The sequence below is a fragment of the Crinia signifera genome, chromosome 4 (genome assembly GCF_055691185.1).
Source record: "Crinia signifera chromosome 4, ASM5569118v1, whole genome shotgun sequence".
In the NCBI taxonomy this organism is placed as follows: domain Eukaryota; kingdom Metazoa; phylum Chordata; class Amphibia; order Anura; family Myobatrachidae; genus Crinia; species Crinia signifera.
This window is the reverse complement of record NC_139220.1, coordinates 239,954,058-239,972,957: the sequence shown is the minus strand read 5'-3', so window position 1 is coordinate 239,972,957 and position 18,900 is coordinate 239,954,058. Positions and strand designations below refer to the sequence as shown.

General features: G+C 41.9%; 1 protein-coding gene across 1 annotated transcript in view; it reads right to left on the bottom strand.

Annotated features, from left to right (window-relative positions):
• FURIN (furin, paired basic amino acid cleaving enzyme) overlaps positions 1-18,900 on the bottom strand; it is a 182,101-nt gene that overhangs the window by 38,787 nt on the left and 124,414 nt on the right. Inside the window, exon 7 of the mRNA XM_083184108.1 lies at positions 2,541-2,629. Within this exon, the coding sequence (XP_083040234.1) occupies positions 2,541-2,629 (89 nt within the window). The remainder of the gene's footprint in view (positions 1-2,540; positions 2,630-18,900) is intronic.

Here is an 18,900-nt window from a genome sequence, read left to right as displayed (position 1 = left end):
ATTCCTCCAATATGCTGGGATTCTGACTGACCAGAGCAGGTTTTACTATATACCAATTGACAGGTCCCTATACGTTACTTTGTTTTTAATTCTTATTCATGCACATAATAAATAAGAACCATTACTAAAGCAACCAATGAAAACACAAAGCAGATACAATTAGAAAAAATGAACCTTCATTATTTGTGAACACTTGCCAGGCCACACTAATGAATATCACATGTTGGCAGCTCATGAAAAGAGAAAGTAAACCTGCAATTACATCAAAAAGGATCTGCAAAAATACTAAACTTCAGAAAAGCGAACTTTGAATTATTCAGGGAAGCCCTAACAGGAATTGGGTGGGAAACTGTTATGGAGGGAAAAAATGCAGAGGAAATGTGGGATACTATAAAAAAGGTGCTTGATTCACTAACTATTGAATACATTCCTAAAGTAACTAAAGGTAAATTCAACAAAAAAAAGCCACCATGGTTGGACAAAGAAGTAAGGTCAGCTATCAACAATAAAACCAGAGCCTTTAAATTCTATAAAAATAACTTTAATGAGGAGGCGTTCGCAAAATACAAAGAATCAAACAAAACTTGTAAAGGGGTAATCAAAGCAGCTAAAATATTATATGAAGAGTGCATAACCACTGAAAGCAAAACCAACCCAAAGAAGTTTTTTAAATACATAAATAGTAAACGTTTAATTAAGGAAAACATAGGCCCACTAACTGATACTAGTGGAAAAAGTGTTACTGAGGACAAGGGAAAAGCAAAACTGTTAAATGAGTACTTCTCATCAGTATTTGCTAAGGTAGAGCAGACTGTGGAACGAACATTTACCACAAATGGGACAAATAAGCCAGATCTCATTGTGGATTTCACGCCGAAGGAAATAATACTGAGGCTAAGCAAACTCAAAACAAATAAATCACCAGGGCCAGATGGGATTCATCCAAGGGTATTAATAGAATTAAGGGATGAACTAGCTACCCCCCTACATTATATCTTTAGCAAGTCACTATCGTCAGGTATAGTACCAAAAGATTGGAGAATAGCAGAGGTAGTGCCAATATTCAAAAAAGGAAAAAAGAAAGATCCCGCTAATTACAGACCCGTTAGTTTAACATCAATTGTGGGTAAACTATTTGAAGGATTTTTAAGGGACGGTATCCAGGAATATTTAGATCATCACCGTCTACTCAGTATTAACCAACATGGGTTTGTGAAAAATCGTTCATGCCAAACTAATCTACTAGGGTTCTATGAAGAGGTTAGCAAAAACCTCGATAATGGAAATGCTGTAGATGTGATTTCCCTAGATTTCGCTAAAGCATTTGATACTGTCCCACACAAGAGATTGATTAATAAAATGGAGAACCTAGGATTGGGTGAAAATATCTGCAGATGGGTAGGGAATTGGCTATGTAATAGAGAACAAAGAGTGGTTGTGAATGGTGCCGTATCAGATATGATACCGGTACTAAGTGGAGTGCCCCAGGGTTCGGTTTTGGGGCCCATTTTGTTTAACATTTTTATTAACGATATTGGGATAGGGTTACTCAGCAATGTATCCATCTTTGCGGACGATACAAAACTTAGCAAAGTCATCAAATCATCAGAAGATGTCACCATGCTTCAAAATGATCTTGCAATTCTAGATGAGTGGGCAAAAAAATGGAAGATGAGGTTCAATGTAGATAAATGTAAGGTTATGCACCTTGGGAGACACAACCAGTGTGCAAGTTACAACCTTAGCGGAGAGGAACTGGGTAATTCCATACTTGAAAAGGATCTAGGAGTCCAAATAGACAGCAAACTGGGATGGAGTGCCCATTGTAATGTAGCTACAAAAAAGGCCAACAAAATTCTGGCATGTATTAAGAGGGGAATGGAAACTAGGAACTCAAGGGTAATTATGCCACTGTATAAAGCATTGGTGAGACCTCACCTCGAGTACGGAGTGCAGTTCTGGGCCCCACACTATAAAAAGGACATCATAGAATTAGAAAAAGTCCAAAGGCGAGCAACAAAGCTTATTAGGGGAATGAAGAATTTAAGCTACGGGGAGAGATTAAGCAATTTGGGACTATTTACATTAGAAAAGAGACGTTTAAGGGGGGACATGCTCAACATGTACAAGTATATCAAGGGCCAATATAAGGAACTGTCACACACCCTCTTTTCTACTAGAAAGGAATCTAGGACACGAGAGCATGAGTATAGATTAGAAGAAAAAAGATTTCATTCAGCTAGTAGAAAGAATTTCTTTACGGTCAGAACAGTCAAACTCTGGAACTCTCTTCCCAGAGAGGTGGTAACGTCTGGCTCATTAAATGCGTTCAAGGCAAAGTTGGACAAACATTTACTGGAGAAAAACATCCATGGGTACAAATAAGAAATATAATTTGTCTGTAAAATACCAGAACCTACCAAATCAGCAATGGATATCTATACCAGGTTGAACTAGATGGACGCAAGTCTTTTTTCAGCCTTACCTACTATGTAACTTCGGTCTGAGAACTTAGATCACAGTGCAGACACTTCTCTTACCTCCAATCTTGGCATTGTAAGCTATTCCAACACCACAAATTCCATTATTTGCCACTGCTGCCACTTCTCCCGCACACCGAGTACCATGCCTAGAATATAAAGACATAAATTAAAATATACCATTTATTCATACTTAGTAAAAAGTCATGCATGGAACCTATATGGTAACATGTTGATCAGACTAATATAAAACACAATTTTTATTAGCAGACAATAGTTTCTATACCTAGTAAACAGAGAAAGAGTACAATATATAAAAAGGGGTGTGCTGAAGCACTACACATCCTAATGGTACAACCAGGACAGGGAAAACATATATTCAGTAAACTGTTCTTTAAGTCTACCTATATAGTGTACACATTTGCTGACGAGTTTGCACAGATGCCATCAGTATGTAACGGATCCCATTCTGGCCCAGTGAGACGAGATGGAACTTACTGCCAATGCGCTAGGATTCCTTTCCTAACATCAAGCTTACTAAGTGGCCGAGTCTTCAGAGAGGTGAATGAAGTGGGGCATTGTGCAGCAGAACATTAACCTTCTGTGTCTAATGCACTTTGTAGCACAGACAAGATCCACAGCTCCATAAGGCAAACACAAAACAGTACATGAGTTTGGCAGAGGAATGGCTGCCATTCCAAGGGCCTGTGTCTGTCTATTTTAACTCTGCAGGCTGTGAGCATGAAGGCTGAAACTTAGCAGTGACTGAAACCAGTGCAATCCTTCAGATTCTAATAAACAAAAAGTGAATGTATATCTAAATCATGTACTGTTACGATTTGACAAATAACAAAAGGCTGATGCGATACCAGGGGTCACATTGTCATTTGATGATGGCAATGCTAAACCTTGAAGAGAGACTTTTTACTTTCCTGTAGTCTCCACAAGATAGAAACTGTGGGATCAGTGGCAGTTACAACGTTCACCTTGACATGGCCAAGGCAGCATACCAGACAGATGAATTATAGCGTGTCACAATACAAGACAAGACAAAATCAGAATAAAATATAGATGACCAAATAGATTTTCAAATAGGATTCACACTTTTTATCCCGGTGTCAAAGTGCGCCAGCAATCGCATACATTTACATATTCTGTAATGCCTGGCATTTGCATATGTTATGAAGGGTGAACATTTCCACGTTAGGTCTTGAGTGCTTCTATAAATACAATGTTCAGATTATTGTGAGTTTTTAAAGCCAGTGCATAAATGGTAGGATTTGGGCACATACCATTCTGGATAAAAGAGAATTCCCTGATTAAACATACGTCAACTCAACTCACACATCATGTGCATTTCTGACATAGATCTAGGCTAAATCCATATTTTATGCACGTGTACAGTGGGCTATGAAAGTGCAAGCTGTAAAATATGCAACAATACTATCATGTCAGAGCGACAGGAGCAGTCAGCACTTTCCCACCATGGCATAAAAAGTCAAGTGCTGTCAAAGGCACATTCTATGGGGCCTCAGACACAACAAGGCTGTTGCCAATCTCACATAAAACTGTGCAGCACAGATTTCTCCTCCCAAACAGTCCTCCTGTGTGTCTTTTGTAGCTGCAAAATTCCTGCATGGTTATAAACCTACCAATTTTACTAGCGGACAATGTCCGTGGAAAGACACTAAATCAAAACTGTAAAGCAGCTCTTATTAATATATCTATCTGTGTGGAACAAGAAAGAACACACACACACATACATAATAGCATGTAATAACAGGATACGGACACATGGAAACATAAAAGGAAAAACAAACAAATGGCTAAAAACCATATGTAAAAGTTAAGTCACGAACTGCACTGGATCAAAAACATCAAGACAATAGAAAGGAGAAAAGGCATACTCGGCCCCAAAAGCATAGTCCCTAAAGGAAGATTAGGTGATAATTGGAGCATCCTCCAACAACTGTGGCATCAGAGAAGAGAAACAGGTGCGCAGAGGCTGCTTTTAGAGTCAGTATACCCCTCCCTGAGGGGGCACTGTTTAATAGCTTGCACGCAGTGTGCAGACATTTCGGACCATATATTTAAAGTGGCAATCGCTTATAATGCAAACACCTCCTGGTTTTCTCTCTTTAAACAACGGTCACTTTAAAATATGGGCACTCATGGCCACACATAGCAGGCTTTTACATACTTCCCCTGATTTTGGGAATGGGTCATTGGGTCAACACTATGAAGGTCGACCTGGAGAGGTCCACAGGGCTTAGGTCGACACAAGCATTAGGTCGACAGTCAACAGGTTGACATGAGGTTTTCACTTTTTCTGGTCTCAAATTTCGATCTAAGTCAACATAGACACCGTATCAGTGTACCGCATCTGTTCCCCATGCGTAAAAAAGTGAAAAACTTGTCAACCTTCCTATTGTTGACCCAATGCTTATGTCAACCTATTTCATGTGTTGTCCTAAGCCCTGTTGACATAGCGACCATATCCCATGATTTCTACAAGCTTTTCAGTAGACATGTTTGTGTAGGGTCATTTCCAGCCAAACCACACAAAATACATAGAACAAATTAGCAGGACATGACATGAGGTCAGGGTGGGGATGCTCTTTCTGAATCCATATATGCAGGACACTTCTTACAACTGCAGACTCTGCGGCAGATGTATGAAGCAGTGGTAAGGGAGAAGTGATAAAGTGCCTGGTACTTTATCACTGGCCAATCAGCTCCTGACTGTTAAGTTACAGGCTGGATTTAAAAAGAGACAGGAGCTGATTGGCCAGTGATAAAGTTCTAGGCACTTCTCCTCCTTTATCGCTGCTTCATACCAGGCAGCAATCTGAGAGGTGCCCACTCAGCCAACAGCCGGAGATAGTCCAATAAGTCACTGCAAAAGGGAAAAACCTGTCTCCAAAAGTAAGGAAATAAGGGGCAAGCAAGCTCTGAACTACTACATTTGGGACAAGTCCCTTGTCTGAAGGTCCATGATACAGCTATGATGTGGGGATAAGTACTCATAATGAAATAAGTTATAAAACATTACATGCTACATATATTGGATCACACAGAGTTCAGAACATTTTCAAAAGCTGTACTGATGTAATGTGAAGCCTGTAAACAGGAAGACAGGCCCCTATCAGGTTTGAGGGGGTCAGTCGGGGTAAATAATATGTTATAATGATGGGAATTAGCCTTCTTAAGAGGTTGAAAAGGCATGGAATCCAAAGTATTTCACCAGTGTACTGCGGAAAAATGTCTAATTAATTACAGAGCCAACATTATACTGTTGGGCTTGATAAAACGCTGGGGCCTGCTTTTTGGTATATTGGATAATAACAAAGTCACTTCTTGTAATAGTTTCACAAAATAAAGGACTTGGCTCATGTTACAGTATGGGCCTTAGATTATAACGATCACTTAAAAATCACGAGCTCCTGTATGAGTAAATGCATAATATTCTAATGTGAAACTCCCTTTACAGTGTGCTTGGGAAACTGATCTAACCTGCAGCAAGCCAGATGTCTCCCACCTTCAAAGTCCCCATTATCACCAGTTCAAGTGAATTAATGATTACGTTGCACCTTAATCCCAGCATGCACACTTCAGTTTAAGCGGATCAGCGACAGTGTGCAGCCATTATTATTATAAAAGACTTGAAAGGCAGATTTCCACATAACTGAACACTGAGTAGATTACATAGCACATTCAATAAAGCAAAGGTCCAAACAGCAAATACAGAACACACAAGAAACAATAATACTAACATTCTATGCAAGTCCTAATAGGGAAGGTTCAGAACAAGCAAAGCTTACAGCAAGACAAGCAAGAGGCATGTTACAGAGACACACACACACACACGAGAGAGAGAGCAGAGAAGACAGGAGGAGAATGGGTCACGATCGTGAGAGTTTACAAACAAATGGCACAGTTATGAAGGGATATAAAAAGAATTCACGCTGGCATGCCATTTCAGCGTCTTTAAAAGGACTTGCACTCATGTAGGAAAGGAAACACAGCTGCCATTCTCTGCCCAGAAACCACAACCTCTATACACAATTAGTTCCATGCAGGGCAATGGTGTGTCTTCCCCCCCTTGCCACCTCTTAAAAGTGACTAGCAACTAAGTTCAATAATTGGCAGATAATAGGGAAAAAAATATGCAAAAATATTCCATCAATGTCCATACCACATTACCACTGCTTTTAAAGATACCAGGCTTAAATGAATACTTAAGTTAGCTATATGGATGGTTTATAGTAATAGAACAAGTGAGGGGACAATACAAGGTCTGTATTACATGTGGTACTTGTGTGTTTAAAGTTTTTGTTTTATATTGGTTGAATTGCACCTAGAAAAGCTTTCATTGCTGAAAGTAGATGGGACCATACTTGCCTACCCTTCTGGAATGGTCGGGAGGCTCCCTAAAATTGTGTTACCCTCCCAGCCCTCCGGGAAGGTAGGCAAGTCTCCCGCTTTCCCCCTGCAACCCCTTAACCCGTGGCACAAAGTCCGGGATTTTGCGGGTCCACGGCAAAGGGGCGTGGCTAAGTGACGCCAATCGCATCATTTCAGCCCCTCCCCCAATTGGCGGACCTGCAAATTGCCACATTTCAGTGCCATGGGGGTGGGGTTTGCTGACATCAGCCAAGTCCCGCCACTACTGGCAGCAAGCAGTATCTGGTCTCCTCTTCGGGCTTCTCCCGGAGAGGAGAGAACAAAAGTCGGTAAGTATGGATGGGACAAGGTGCACCCCACTGCTAGTATATGGACAAGACCATGGGAGGCCAGACCTGTCCTCAATATCTACCAACAGTACAGGCAGGTTTTTCAGGCAACCTGTGGATCTATACTAGGAATGAATGGAGCAGGTTTGAAAACGTGACATAATAACGACTACAGCTGTGCACCAGCTAAGTGATCTGGAAAACCTGGACCATTGGTAGATATCGAGGACCGGTTTGGCCACCCCTGGACTAGACCCAATCACTGGAAACAAAGGGCCTGATCCACGTTGTTTTGCAAAAGCAAACTCCTTTAATGGACAAAAACCATGTGCACTGCAGGTGGGGAAGATGTAACATATGCAGAGTGTTACATTTGGGTGAGGTGTGTTCAAACCGAAATCTAAATTGCGGTGTAAGAATAAGGCAGCCAGTATTTACTCTGTACAGAAACAAAATAACTCATCCAAATCTTATGCTGCCCATACACTTGTGCGATTGCATTCGATGCAATCTCGGGATCGATTTCCCTTGAAGCTCAGCATTCGATAAATCACATGAAAACAGCATTTGATAGTGCATTTGATCATGCGATTTATTGAATGCACCGTTCAAATAAAAAAAGAAGAGGAGGCCAGGAAGTGATCTGAACTCTTCAAGAATTGCACTTTGCCATATAGAAAAATGGCATGCGCACAAAACAGCATTCGACCACATATACCATTTGAGAAATATTATGTGCAGCACATAAGACCGTGAGACGCGAATGGTACACATTTTGTGCATACAATCATTCGATTTCTCGGCCAGATGAGGTCGAAATCGAAGGATTGTATACAATATCTCACAAGTGTATGGGCAGCATCATTTTAACCCCCACCTACAGTGCCCATGGTTTTGTCCATTAAAGAAGGAGTTTGCTTCTGCAAAACCAACCAGAATCAGGCTTCAAGATTTTAGTGCTTTTATGCTTGTCCTTAAAGTCAATGTAATTTTACTTATCCATTTGCGTGACATCTGAAAGATGTTCAAAATAGCCGCAAAAAAAAGTCAAGCATCGCTCATATTTGTTAGATAATTTCAAATTTAAAAAATGCGGATCAAATGCAAAGAAAAGAAAAAAAAACAATACAAATGAATGGGCAGCCGGTGACTGGCTGAGCACTCTCTCAGCCAATCAGCAATTGGCTGAGAGCCAAGTTTTGTCTCTCTGTACTCTTCCATTGTACGGCTCTGCAAAACACTTGTGGCGCCTTATAAATAAAATGATAATAATAATATTGTTTTTTTTTTCCTTGCAGAGTCCCTGATCCTCCAACCCAGCTCACTAGTTTCCCTCGCCGGTTCACCAGCACCCCCCCCCCCCCCCGCTGCCTATTTGTCAGCTTACCATGCCCGGCTCTCCCCTTGCAGCTCCCCAGCGTCACCCGTCTGCTGACCCTGCCTGCATCTCCCCCTGCCTGTCTCTCGCCCTGCCTGTCACTGCCCTCGCAGTGTCCCCCGCCTGGAGGCTGCACATAAGATTTAGGAAATCTTATGTGCAGCCGGTCCAACTCCGATCCGATGCGCACGGGACATCTACAAATGCGATTTGAGCCTATTTCACATCCCGATTCATCCGAATCGGGTGAAATCAGGCTCAAATTGCACTAGTGTATGGGCACCTTAACCGAAGTGAGTGTGGCATTCTGTGATGTGAAAGCATTAAGTCTCTGTCCATACACGAAATAGTGACGGTTCTAAGGTACTGCAGGCTACCCTAAACATACTACAAAGAAAAGGAGTGGAATTAAAATAAACAGACAAATAAATATGAAAAATCTGAAGGGAGAGTAAAGGCATACCAAGAGATTAGAGCTCTGTAATAAGACTTTTCTCCACAGAAATAGGGCTATGAAAAGAAATATGCATGAATCATAATGTGAATATACTGCCTACTCTATTTCAACAGAAGAACAAACAAGAAAAATGTTGACGTTAGAGCAAAGGCATTGGGCAACATCCACAAGCACACTGTATCCAAACAATGACAACCCCACGGTATTTCAGAATGTCACCAAATCCTGGAAAAAGTACTCATGTCTGTACTGCTGTCATTTCCCAGACTATTGTCACTTCTCATGTGCCCTCTGCTCGCTTTACTTCCTGTAAAGGCATCTGATCAAAGGAACTCTCCATCCGATTTCACATTTAGGTAGTTATCTATGCTGCTTATATTACAGATTTCTGAAAAGTGATGAGATTTGACATCTGCAAATCTAGTATCTATAGAGGTAGGAACTTTGCAGAGAAATAAAAACAAAACTGCAGAACATGGTTTAACATTTATTTTATTTATTTACAGTTTCTTAAGGGGCGTACACACGGAGCAAATTTGTGCTATTTTCTAAGCAATCTGAATAGATTGCTTAGAAAGTAAGCACAGATCTCTCCGTGTGTATGCTCAGAGAGATTAAATATCTCTTACTAACTAAGTCAGTGCATGCAGTCAAAATCTAGTTAGATTGCTTAGCAAATGACTGCAAATCAGTGTGTACAGAATGAGAGATACTGATCGCAATCTCTCATTCTGAACAACTACCTGGCCTTTTTTTGCTTAAGCAAAATCGCTTAGCACAAATTTCTGCGTGTTCTCTCCATGGGAGATCTTGACACCAGCAAAATTGCTTAGCACAGATCTCTACATGTGTATGCCCCTTTACATAGTGCAGCAGATTCTGTTGCTCTTTACAACGGATGACAACATTGAAAGAACAAACTGGGTAAAACAGACAGACACAGGTTGGAGGGCCCTGCTGCAAGCTTACAATCTATATGGAAATAGGAGGGAAAAACAAGGACCGGCACCAGTAATAGCATAGCAGTCCCACCAAGTTGCAAGTCCAGAAGGGAAACTATATAATACATTAAGGTGACCATACAAGTTAGAATTATTGTATACAATATCCCATCTCATCTCGGTGAGAGGAGATGAGATCTAGTACAAAAAGTATGTGCTGCACATACTTTTTGTACTAGATCTCATCGCAAAACCGAGATGCGATGAGATGTGATATTGTATACAATAATTGTAACGTGTATGGGCACCTTAAGTGCCTCTGAGGGTTATGTGGGTGGTAAGTAAATTTAATAGGCTTGCCTGATGAGGTGAGTTTTCAGGGAACGTTTGAAAGTTTGGAGGCTTGATGAGAGTCTAATTGTGCGCGGGAGGGCATTCCAATGGACTGCCCAATTGTAATCTCAAAATACAATACAGGTTGAGTACTATTTTTACTGTATGCTCGGGACCAGAAGCATTTTAAATAACGGCTGATTCCGTGTTTTGGAAGATTTTTATATTTGAATCAGGTATCTTGCATTTATGTAGTATAAACACAAACACAAATATATTTTATATGTGCAAGAAACAAGGTTTTAAAACATGAAACAAAGTTTGTGCACTATCTCGGGCACTGAATTTGAATATTGCACATATTTAGTGCCAGTTACACATCATGTCCCCAGTACTTTCTGGAGACTATGGTTTTCGGAATATTTGGATAAGGGATACTCAACCTGTACTATTAATTGCAACCGTTTCTTACAGATGGTGGAGCCAGAGCCGGCCCTAGCCTAAATGACGTCCTAGGCAAGATTTTGGCTGGTGCCCCCTAGCACCGCCACTAGTTCCGACTCTGACCCTGCTCCCCTTTCCCAGCACCATCAACCCTCATCATAGCAGTCATCATTTTGGTGCTCCTACCCGCAATATTTTAAATAGAAACAGTGCACATATTCGGTGCGCAGCCTAAACAGGAGTGTGTTCTTGCTGGGAAGGGGCATGGCCACACAATAGTACCCCCAATTCAAATTATGCCACACAGTAGTGCAACTTTATTCACATTATATCATGCGATGGTGTCCCTTATTCACGTTACATCACACAGTAGTACCACTTTACCTTATATACATTACTCCTCACATTATTCACATTATACCCTTAGAAAAAAACCCTCAAAAAAAATATTGTATTTTAAGCACCTCCATGGCCACACTGCAACCCAGCACAAAGCAGTGTGTGCTGGGCAGAGGAGAAGAGCTGCAGCTGCTGCTGTCACTTAAGGGGAGAGGGCCTGGGGCCCCCACTGGGCCCTTCCATCAGACTTTGGCCTGGGTAATTTGTACCCCCTACCCCTTTCTCTCTGCACCCCTGATAATACTACACAGTAATGTCCCTTAAACATGACACACATTATTAATGTCCTTATAACCATAATGCCCCTTACACATTATGCCAACCTTTATTAATGCCCTTCATACACATAATGACACACATAATGCCCCTTACACATATGTAGCACATTATTATTGCCCTTATACACATGACACACAATGCCCATTACACATATGTTGCACATTATTAATGTCCTTATACACATGACACACATAATGCCTGTTACACATATGTCGCACATTATTAATGCATTTATACATGACACACATAATGCCTAGGCATTCCAAATGCCCTAGGCAATTGCCTATGCCTAAGGCCGGCTCTGGGTGGAGCTTTAAACACATACATGCGATTTCTACTGTATTTTCCAGCTTTTGGGGTTCTTCTAGAACACACCAATCAGTTCTCCCAATATCTCTAGTGTACTGCTTTCAGAAAAAATCCAGGGCTTTCACCCAACTTTTGGAACACGGGTTGAACACCTGCTCCAGCTAAGTACCCCTTTTCACACAAGAGAGGACTTCCCGAGGCCAGCATCTGGACCCAGGGATCTGCGGGGCCAGCCAGCATTTAACAAGCTTCTGGGTCCTAGACCTTGGCCGCGACAAGGGTTAAAGCCCTAGCATTTTTTACCTAGGTGGACCCCTTCACACAGAGAAAGTTCCTGGGATGACCAAACTTTTAAATTACTGGGTCAAAATCTCTGTATGAAAAAAAAAAAAGGTATAAATCATCTATATAGTCTGCGCACCATTCTAGAATCTTCCTTGGTATATTCTTTTAATTCCCTTATAATCAGATTCCATCATCCTATTTCCTATAGCCCAGGCATGGCCAAACTGTGGCCCTCCAGCTGTTGTGAAACTACACATCCCAGCATGCCTTGCCATAGTTTTAGGATTCCATAATAGCAAAACTGTGGCAAGGCATGACGGGACTTGTAGTTTCACAACAGCTGGAGGGCCATAGTTTGGCCAAGCCTGCTATAGCCCTTTCAAATTGCTTCATATTTCTCCGCCTTATCCTCACCCTACTGGGGAATACAATTACCCACAATCCATTAATGTGGTAATAAATGTTTTGGGGGAAAAATCCTTCACCACAATTGTTCTTCGCTGTAATTCATCCAATTTTTGGCATGTTTTTCAAAATACACGATTCGTGAGCAGGTGATGGTGCTGGCAATAATTACCCATATAGTACTGCACATTCATTTTTCCATAAATTCCTCGTCACTTTCTTCCTCCCACACATATTCATCTCACCTCTTCCTCAATCTTATTTAATACATCACATACTGTAATGGCCTCATTTATCAAAACTAATGCACAATGGTTTTTTACTTCAAAAAGATCATACTCCGGAGTCTCAGTGCAAGTACAATACTAGAAGCAAGAAATAGGGATATCATCATTAAGACCCATTGGTGATAAAACTGAGCAGATTAATCCAAATCCTCACTGCTCAAAGTTTTATCACCAATGGGCCTTAATGACTATATCCCTATTTCTTACTTCCAGTAATGTACTTGCTCTAATTGGTTAGTCTAATGATTTATGTATATGGCTGTATAATGCTATGTATTTAGTGCTATGTAAATATACATGTCTTTAATAGTACAATATCACGGATTAGATACAATTCCCTAGAAATGTACATAACTGATTTCTTGTTAAATTGCCACCTAGTCCTTTCTGGAGGGTGCACCCGCACCCAAAAATACATATATCAGGTAAATAAGCAATGTTTCTTTGAAACCACATTGAAAAGGGCTGAGATATGAACCCCAAGAGGCCAATTTTAGACCCGTATTCCAATCCTCTTAGGAGAAGAGAAAGTATTCTTGTGGTCTTGAAATTCTTGGTGGTGATATGTCTTGAAGCACACCAGGAGAAGTAGGTATGCCATACTCTATAGTATATATCTTCGCTGAAGCAGGTTTTCAGGCCTTAATCAGTTTGAACTACACTGTCCGAAAACCCTTTTTGCGTCAGGATGGCAGATTCAAGCGCCATGCCATGGCAGACTATGTAGGTTGGGAAACCAATGAAGACTGGGCCAGGCAGAGGCCACTAATATGGAGGTTTCCACCTTCATGTTTGAGTTTAGGAAGTACTCGTAGAAGCATGGAAACTGGAGGGAATATGTATGGAAGATGAAACGGCCACGGTATTTACAGTAAGCCTGAATAATGCTTGGGGATCATGACCCATAATCAGCTACCTTGTGAATATAGTGAGACGCCATCAGGTCCACATCAGGATGACCCCAGCATTCCACAAGAAGTAGGAACACTTCTGGGTGGAGGGACCATTCTCCTGGGTGAACATCTTGGTGACTTAGGAAGTCCGCCTCCCAGTTGAAGATTCTGGGAATAAACACAGCTGACAATGCTGGGATGTGTTGTTCGGTCCAAGTCAATATTTTTGATACCTCCCTCATGGCTTTGGCACAGAGTGCCACTGAGTGGTCTATATAAGCCAACGTTGTGGCTTCGTCTGACCGTACCTGTATGGCATAGTACATTGTACACTGCCCGCAGCTCCAGAATACTGATGGATAATTGAGCTTCTGCCAAGTATATTTTCTATTCTACTACGGCACCGCCGGCTTGCAACCATAGTTAGAAGAACTCAGTTGTTGATCCAAAACGGCCATCCTTGATTTAAGTGATGAGTGTTTGACTTCAGTAGTGTGGGTATTTTTGACATGGTGGCTAGTGTCATGAATTGTGACCTGCTCCGATGCTGGCCATCCCACCCGAGTAGAATAAGACGCTGTAGCAGGTAAGAGTGAAATTGCACCCATACGGTGGTGTGGGGTGCGGTGCTCCTGGACTGGATGGGCTGGGTGCCTTTAGTGCGGCATGCTCTTACATTCTATTAACACTTTTCCCTCACTAACACTATCTCTATCCCTATCCTATTTTAATTACATTCATTTATCTCTCCCTTTTATATAGCTTCGGCTTCCTATCACTAATTATTAACACTTAGTATATCACTGGCATGCCGCGCTGGGCTTCCCAGCTTATGATGGTTTTTGGGGTGCCGCACCCTGCACCTAGATATAGCGCTAGGGACCCCCAATATACAGAGAAGCCTTGACGCGGCTTGGGGGCATAGCATACACCTGCGCAGGTATATGTAACCAATATCTCTGAATTCTATTATCATGAAGTGTTCTAGATTGGTTACTAGCATTGCTCAGTGTGCTGAGGAAAAAATGTCTTGTTTTACTTACCCAGTAATTAACCCCTCCCTCATGCACCTGGGAAATGCTACTGAACTAATTGAGCATCTATCACTATCTGTATGTATGTTGTTAGAGGCAGAAGGGAGCCCATATTAGGAGGAGATGTGGGTCCTGATATGCCACATGGAGTAGTCAGGGGTTGCTCCAAGGTAGGTAGCTCTTAGTTTGGATATATCAAGTAAGGAGCCATTATCATGTGGCTCCTTGCTGGTTAATCGTAGACCCAATATAGGGTAACGGTGGTGTGGGGTGCGGTGCTCCTGGACTGGATGGGCTGGGTGCCTTTAGTGCGGCATGCTCTTACATTCTATTAACACTTTTCCCTCACTAACACTATCTCTATACTATTTTAATTACATTCATTTATCTCTCCCTTTTATATAGCTTCGGCTTCCTATCACTAATTATTAACACTTAGTATATCACTGGCATGCCGCACTGGGCTTCCCAGCTTATGATGGTTTTTGGGGTGCCGCACCCTGCACCTAGATATAGCGCTAGGGACCCCCAATATACAGAGAAGCCTTGACGCGGCTTGGGGGCATAGCATACACCTGCGCAGGTATATGTAACCAATATCTCTGAATTCTATTATCATGTAGTGTTCTAGATTGGTTACTAGCATTGCTCAGTGTGCTGAGGAAAAAATGTCTTGTTTTACTTACCCAGTAATTAACCCCTCCCTCATGCACCTGGGAAATGCTACTGAACTAATTGAGCATCTATCACTATCTGTATGTATGTTGTTAGAGGCAGAAGGGAGCCCATATTAGGAGGAGATGTGGGTCCTGATATGCCACATGGAGTAGTCAGGGGTTGCTCCAAGGTAGGTAGCTCTTAGTTTGGATATATCAAGTAAGGAGCCATTATCATGTGGCTCCTTGCTGGTTAATCGTAGACCCAATTTAGGGTAACGGTGGTGTGGGGTGCGGTGCTCCTGGACTGGATGGGCTGGGTGCCTTTAGTGCGGCATGCTCTTACATTCTATTAACACTTTTCCCTCACTAACACTATCTCTATCCTATTTTAATTACATTCATTTATCTCTCCCTTTTATATAGCTTCGGCTTCCTATCACTAATTATTAACACTTAGTATATCACTGGCATGCCGCACTGGGCTTCCCAGCTTATGATGGTTTTTGGGGTGCCGCACCCTGCACCTAGATATAGCGCTAGGGACCCCCAATATACAGAGAAGCCTTGACGCGGCTTGGGGGCATAGCATACACCTGCGCAGGTATATGTAACCAATATCTCTGAATTCTATTATCATGTAGTGTTCTAGATTGGTTACTAGCATTGCTCAGTGTGCTGAGGAAAAAATGTCTTGTTTTACTTACCCAGTAATTAACCCCTCCCTCATGCACCTGGGAAATGCTACTGAACTAATTGAGCATCTATCACTATCTTTATGTATGTTCTTCGCTGTAATCATCCAATTTTTGGCATGTTTTTCAAAATACACGATTCGTGAGCAGGTGAAAAAAAAACCCTGATGGTGCTGGCAATAATTACCCATATAGTACTGCACATTCATTTTTCCATAAATTCCTCGTCACTTTCTTCCTCCCACACATATTCATCTCACCTCTTCCTCAATCTTATTTAATACATCACATACTGTAATGGCCTCATTTATCAAAACTAATGCACAATGGTTTTTTACTTCAAAAAGATCATACTCCGGAGTCTCAGTGCAAGTACAATACTGGAAGCAAGAAATAGGGATATCATCATTAAGACCCATTGGTGATAAAACTGAGCAGATTAATCCAAATCCTCACTGCTCAAAGTTTTATCACCAATGGGCCTTAATGACTATATCCCTATTTCTTACTTCCAGTAATGTACTTGCTCTAATTGGTTAGTCTAATGATTTATGTATATGGCTGTATAATGCTATGTATTTAGTGCTATGTAAATATACATGTCTTTAATAGTACAATATCACGGATTAGATACAATTCCCTAGAAATGTACATAACTGATTTCTTGTTAAATTGCCACCTAGTCCTTTCTGGAGGGTGCACCCGCACCCAAAAATACATATATCAGGTAAATAAGCAATGTTTCTTTGAAACCACATTGAAAAGGGCTGAGATATGAACCCCAAGAGGCCAATTTTAGACCCGTATTCCAATCCTCTTAGGAGAAGAGAAAGTATTCTTGTGGTCTTGAAATTCTTGGTGGTGTTATAATGTCTTGAAGCACACCAGGAGAAGTAGGTATGCCATACTCTATAGTATATATCTTCGCTGAAGCAGGTTTTCAGGCCTTAATCAGTTTGAACTACACTGTCCGAAAACCCTTTTAGCGTCAGGATGGCAGATTCAAGCGCCATGCCATGGCAGACTATGTAGGTTGGGAAACCAATGAAGACTGGGCCAGGCAGAGGCCACTAATATGGAGGTTTCCACCTTCATGTTTGAGTTTAGGAAGTACTCGTAGAAGCATGGAAACTGGAGGGAATATGTATGGAAGATGAAACGGCCACGGTATTTACAGTAAGTCTGAATAATGCTTGGGGATCATGACCCATAATCAGCTACCTTGTGAATATAGTGAGACGCCATCAGGTCCACATCAGGATGACCCCAGCATTCCACAAGAAGTAGGAACACTTCTGGGTGGAGGGACCATTCTCCTGGGTGAACATCTTGGTGACTTAGGAAGTCCGCCTCCCAGTTGAAGATTCTGGGAATAAACACAGCTGACAATGCTGGGATGTGTTGTTCGGTCCAAGTCAATATTTTTGATACCTCCCTCATGGCTTTGGCACAGAGTGCCACTGAGTGGTCTATATAAGCCAACGTTGTGGCTTCGTCTGACCGTACCTGTATGGCATAGTACATTGTACACTGCCCGCAGCTCCAGAATACTGATGGATAATTGAGCTTCTGCCAAGTATATTTTCTATTCTACTACGGCACCGCCGGCTTGCAACCATAGTTAGAAGAACTCAGTTGTTGATCCAAAACGGCCATCCTTGATTTAAGTGATGAGTGTTTGACTTCAGTAGTGTGGGTATTTTTGACATGGTGGCTAGTGTCATGAATTGTGACCTGCTCCGATGCTGGCCATCCCACCCGAGTAGAATCAGACGCTGTAGCAGGTAAGAGTGAAATTGCACCCATACGGTGGTGTGGGGTGCGGTGCTCCTGGACTGGATGGGCTGGGTGCCTTTAGTGCGGCATGCTCTTACATTCTATTAACACTTTTCCCTCACTAACACTATCTCTATCCTATTTTAATTACATTCATTTATCTCTCCCTTTTATATAGCTTTGGCTTCCTATCACTAATTATTAACACTTAGTATATCACTGGCATGCCGCACTGGGCTTCCCAGCTTATGATGGTTTTTGGGGTGCCGCACCCTGCACCTAGATATAGCGCTAGGGACCCCCAATATACAGAGAAGCCTTGACGCGGCTTGGGGGCATAGCATACACCTGCGCAGGTATATGTAACCAATATCTCTGAATTCTATTATCATGAAGTGTTCTAGATTGGTTACTAGCATTGCTCAGTGTGCTGAGGAAAAAATGTCTTGTTTTACTTACCCAGTAATTAACCCCTCCCTCATGCACCTGGGAAATGCTACTGAACTAATTGAGCATCTATCACTATCTGTATGTATGTTGTTAGAGGCAGAAGGGAGCCCATATTAGGAGGAGATGTGGGTCCTGATATGCCACATGGAGTAGTCAGGGGTTGCTCCAAGGTAGGTAGCTCTTAGTTTGGATATATCAAGTAAGGAGCCATTATCATGTGGCTCCTTGCTGGTTAATCGTAGACCCAATTTAGGGTAACGGTGGTGTGGGGTGCGGTGCTCCTGGACTGGATGGGCTGGGTGCCTTTAGTGCGGCATGCTCTTACATTCTATTAACACTTTTCCCTCACTAACACTATCTCTATCCTATTTTAATTACATTCATTTATCTCTCCCTTTTATATAGCTTCGGCTTCCTATCACTAATTATTAGCACTTAGTATATCACTGGCATGCCGCACTGGGCTTCCCAGCTTATGATGGTTTTTGGGGTGCCGCACCCTGCACCTAGATATAGCGCTAGGGACCCCCAATATACAGAGAAGCCTTGACGCGGCTTGGGGGCATAGCATACACCTGCGCAGGTATATGTAACCAATATCTCTGAATTCTATTATCATGTAGTGTTCTAGATTGGTTACTAGCATTGCTCAGTGTGCTGAGGAAA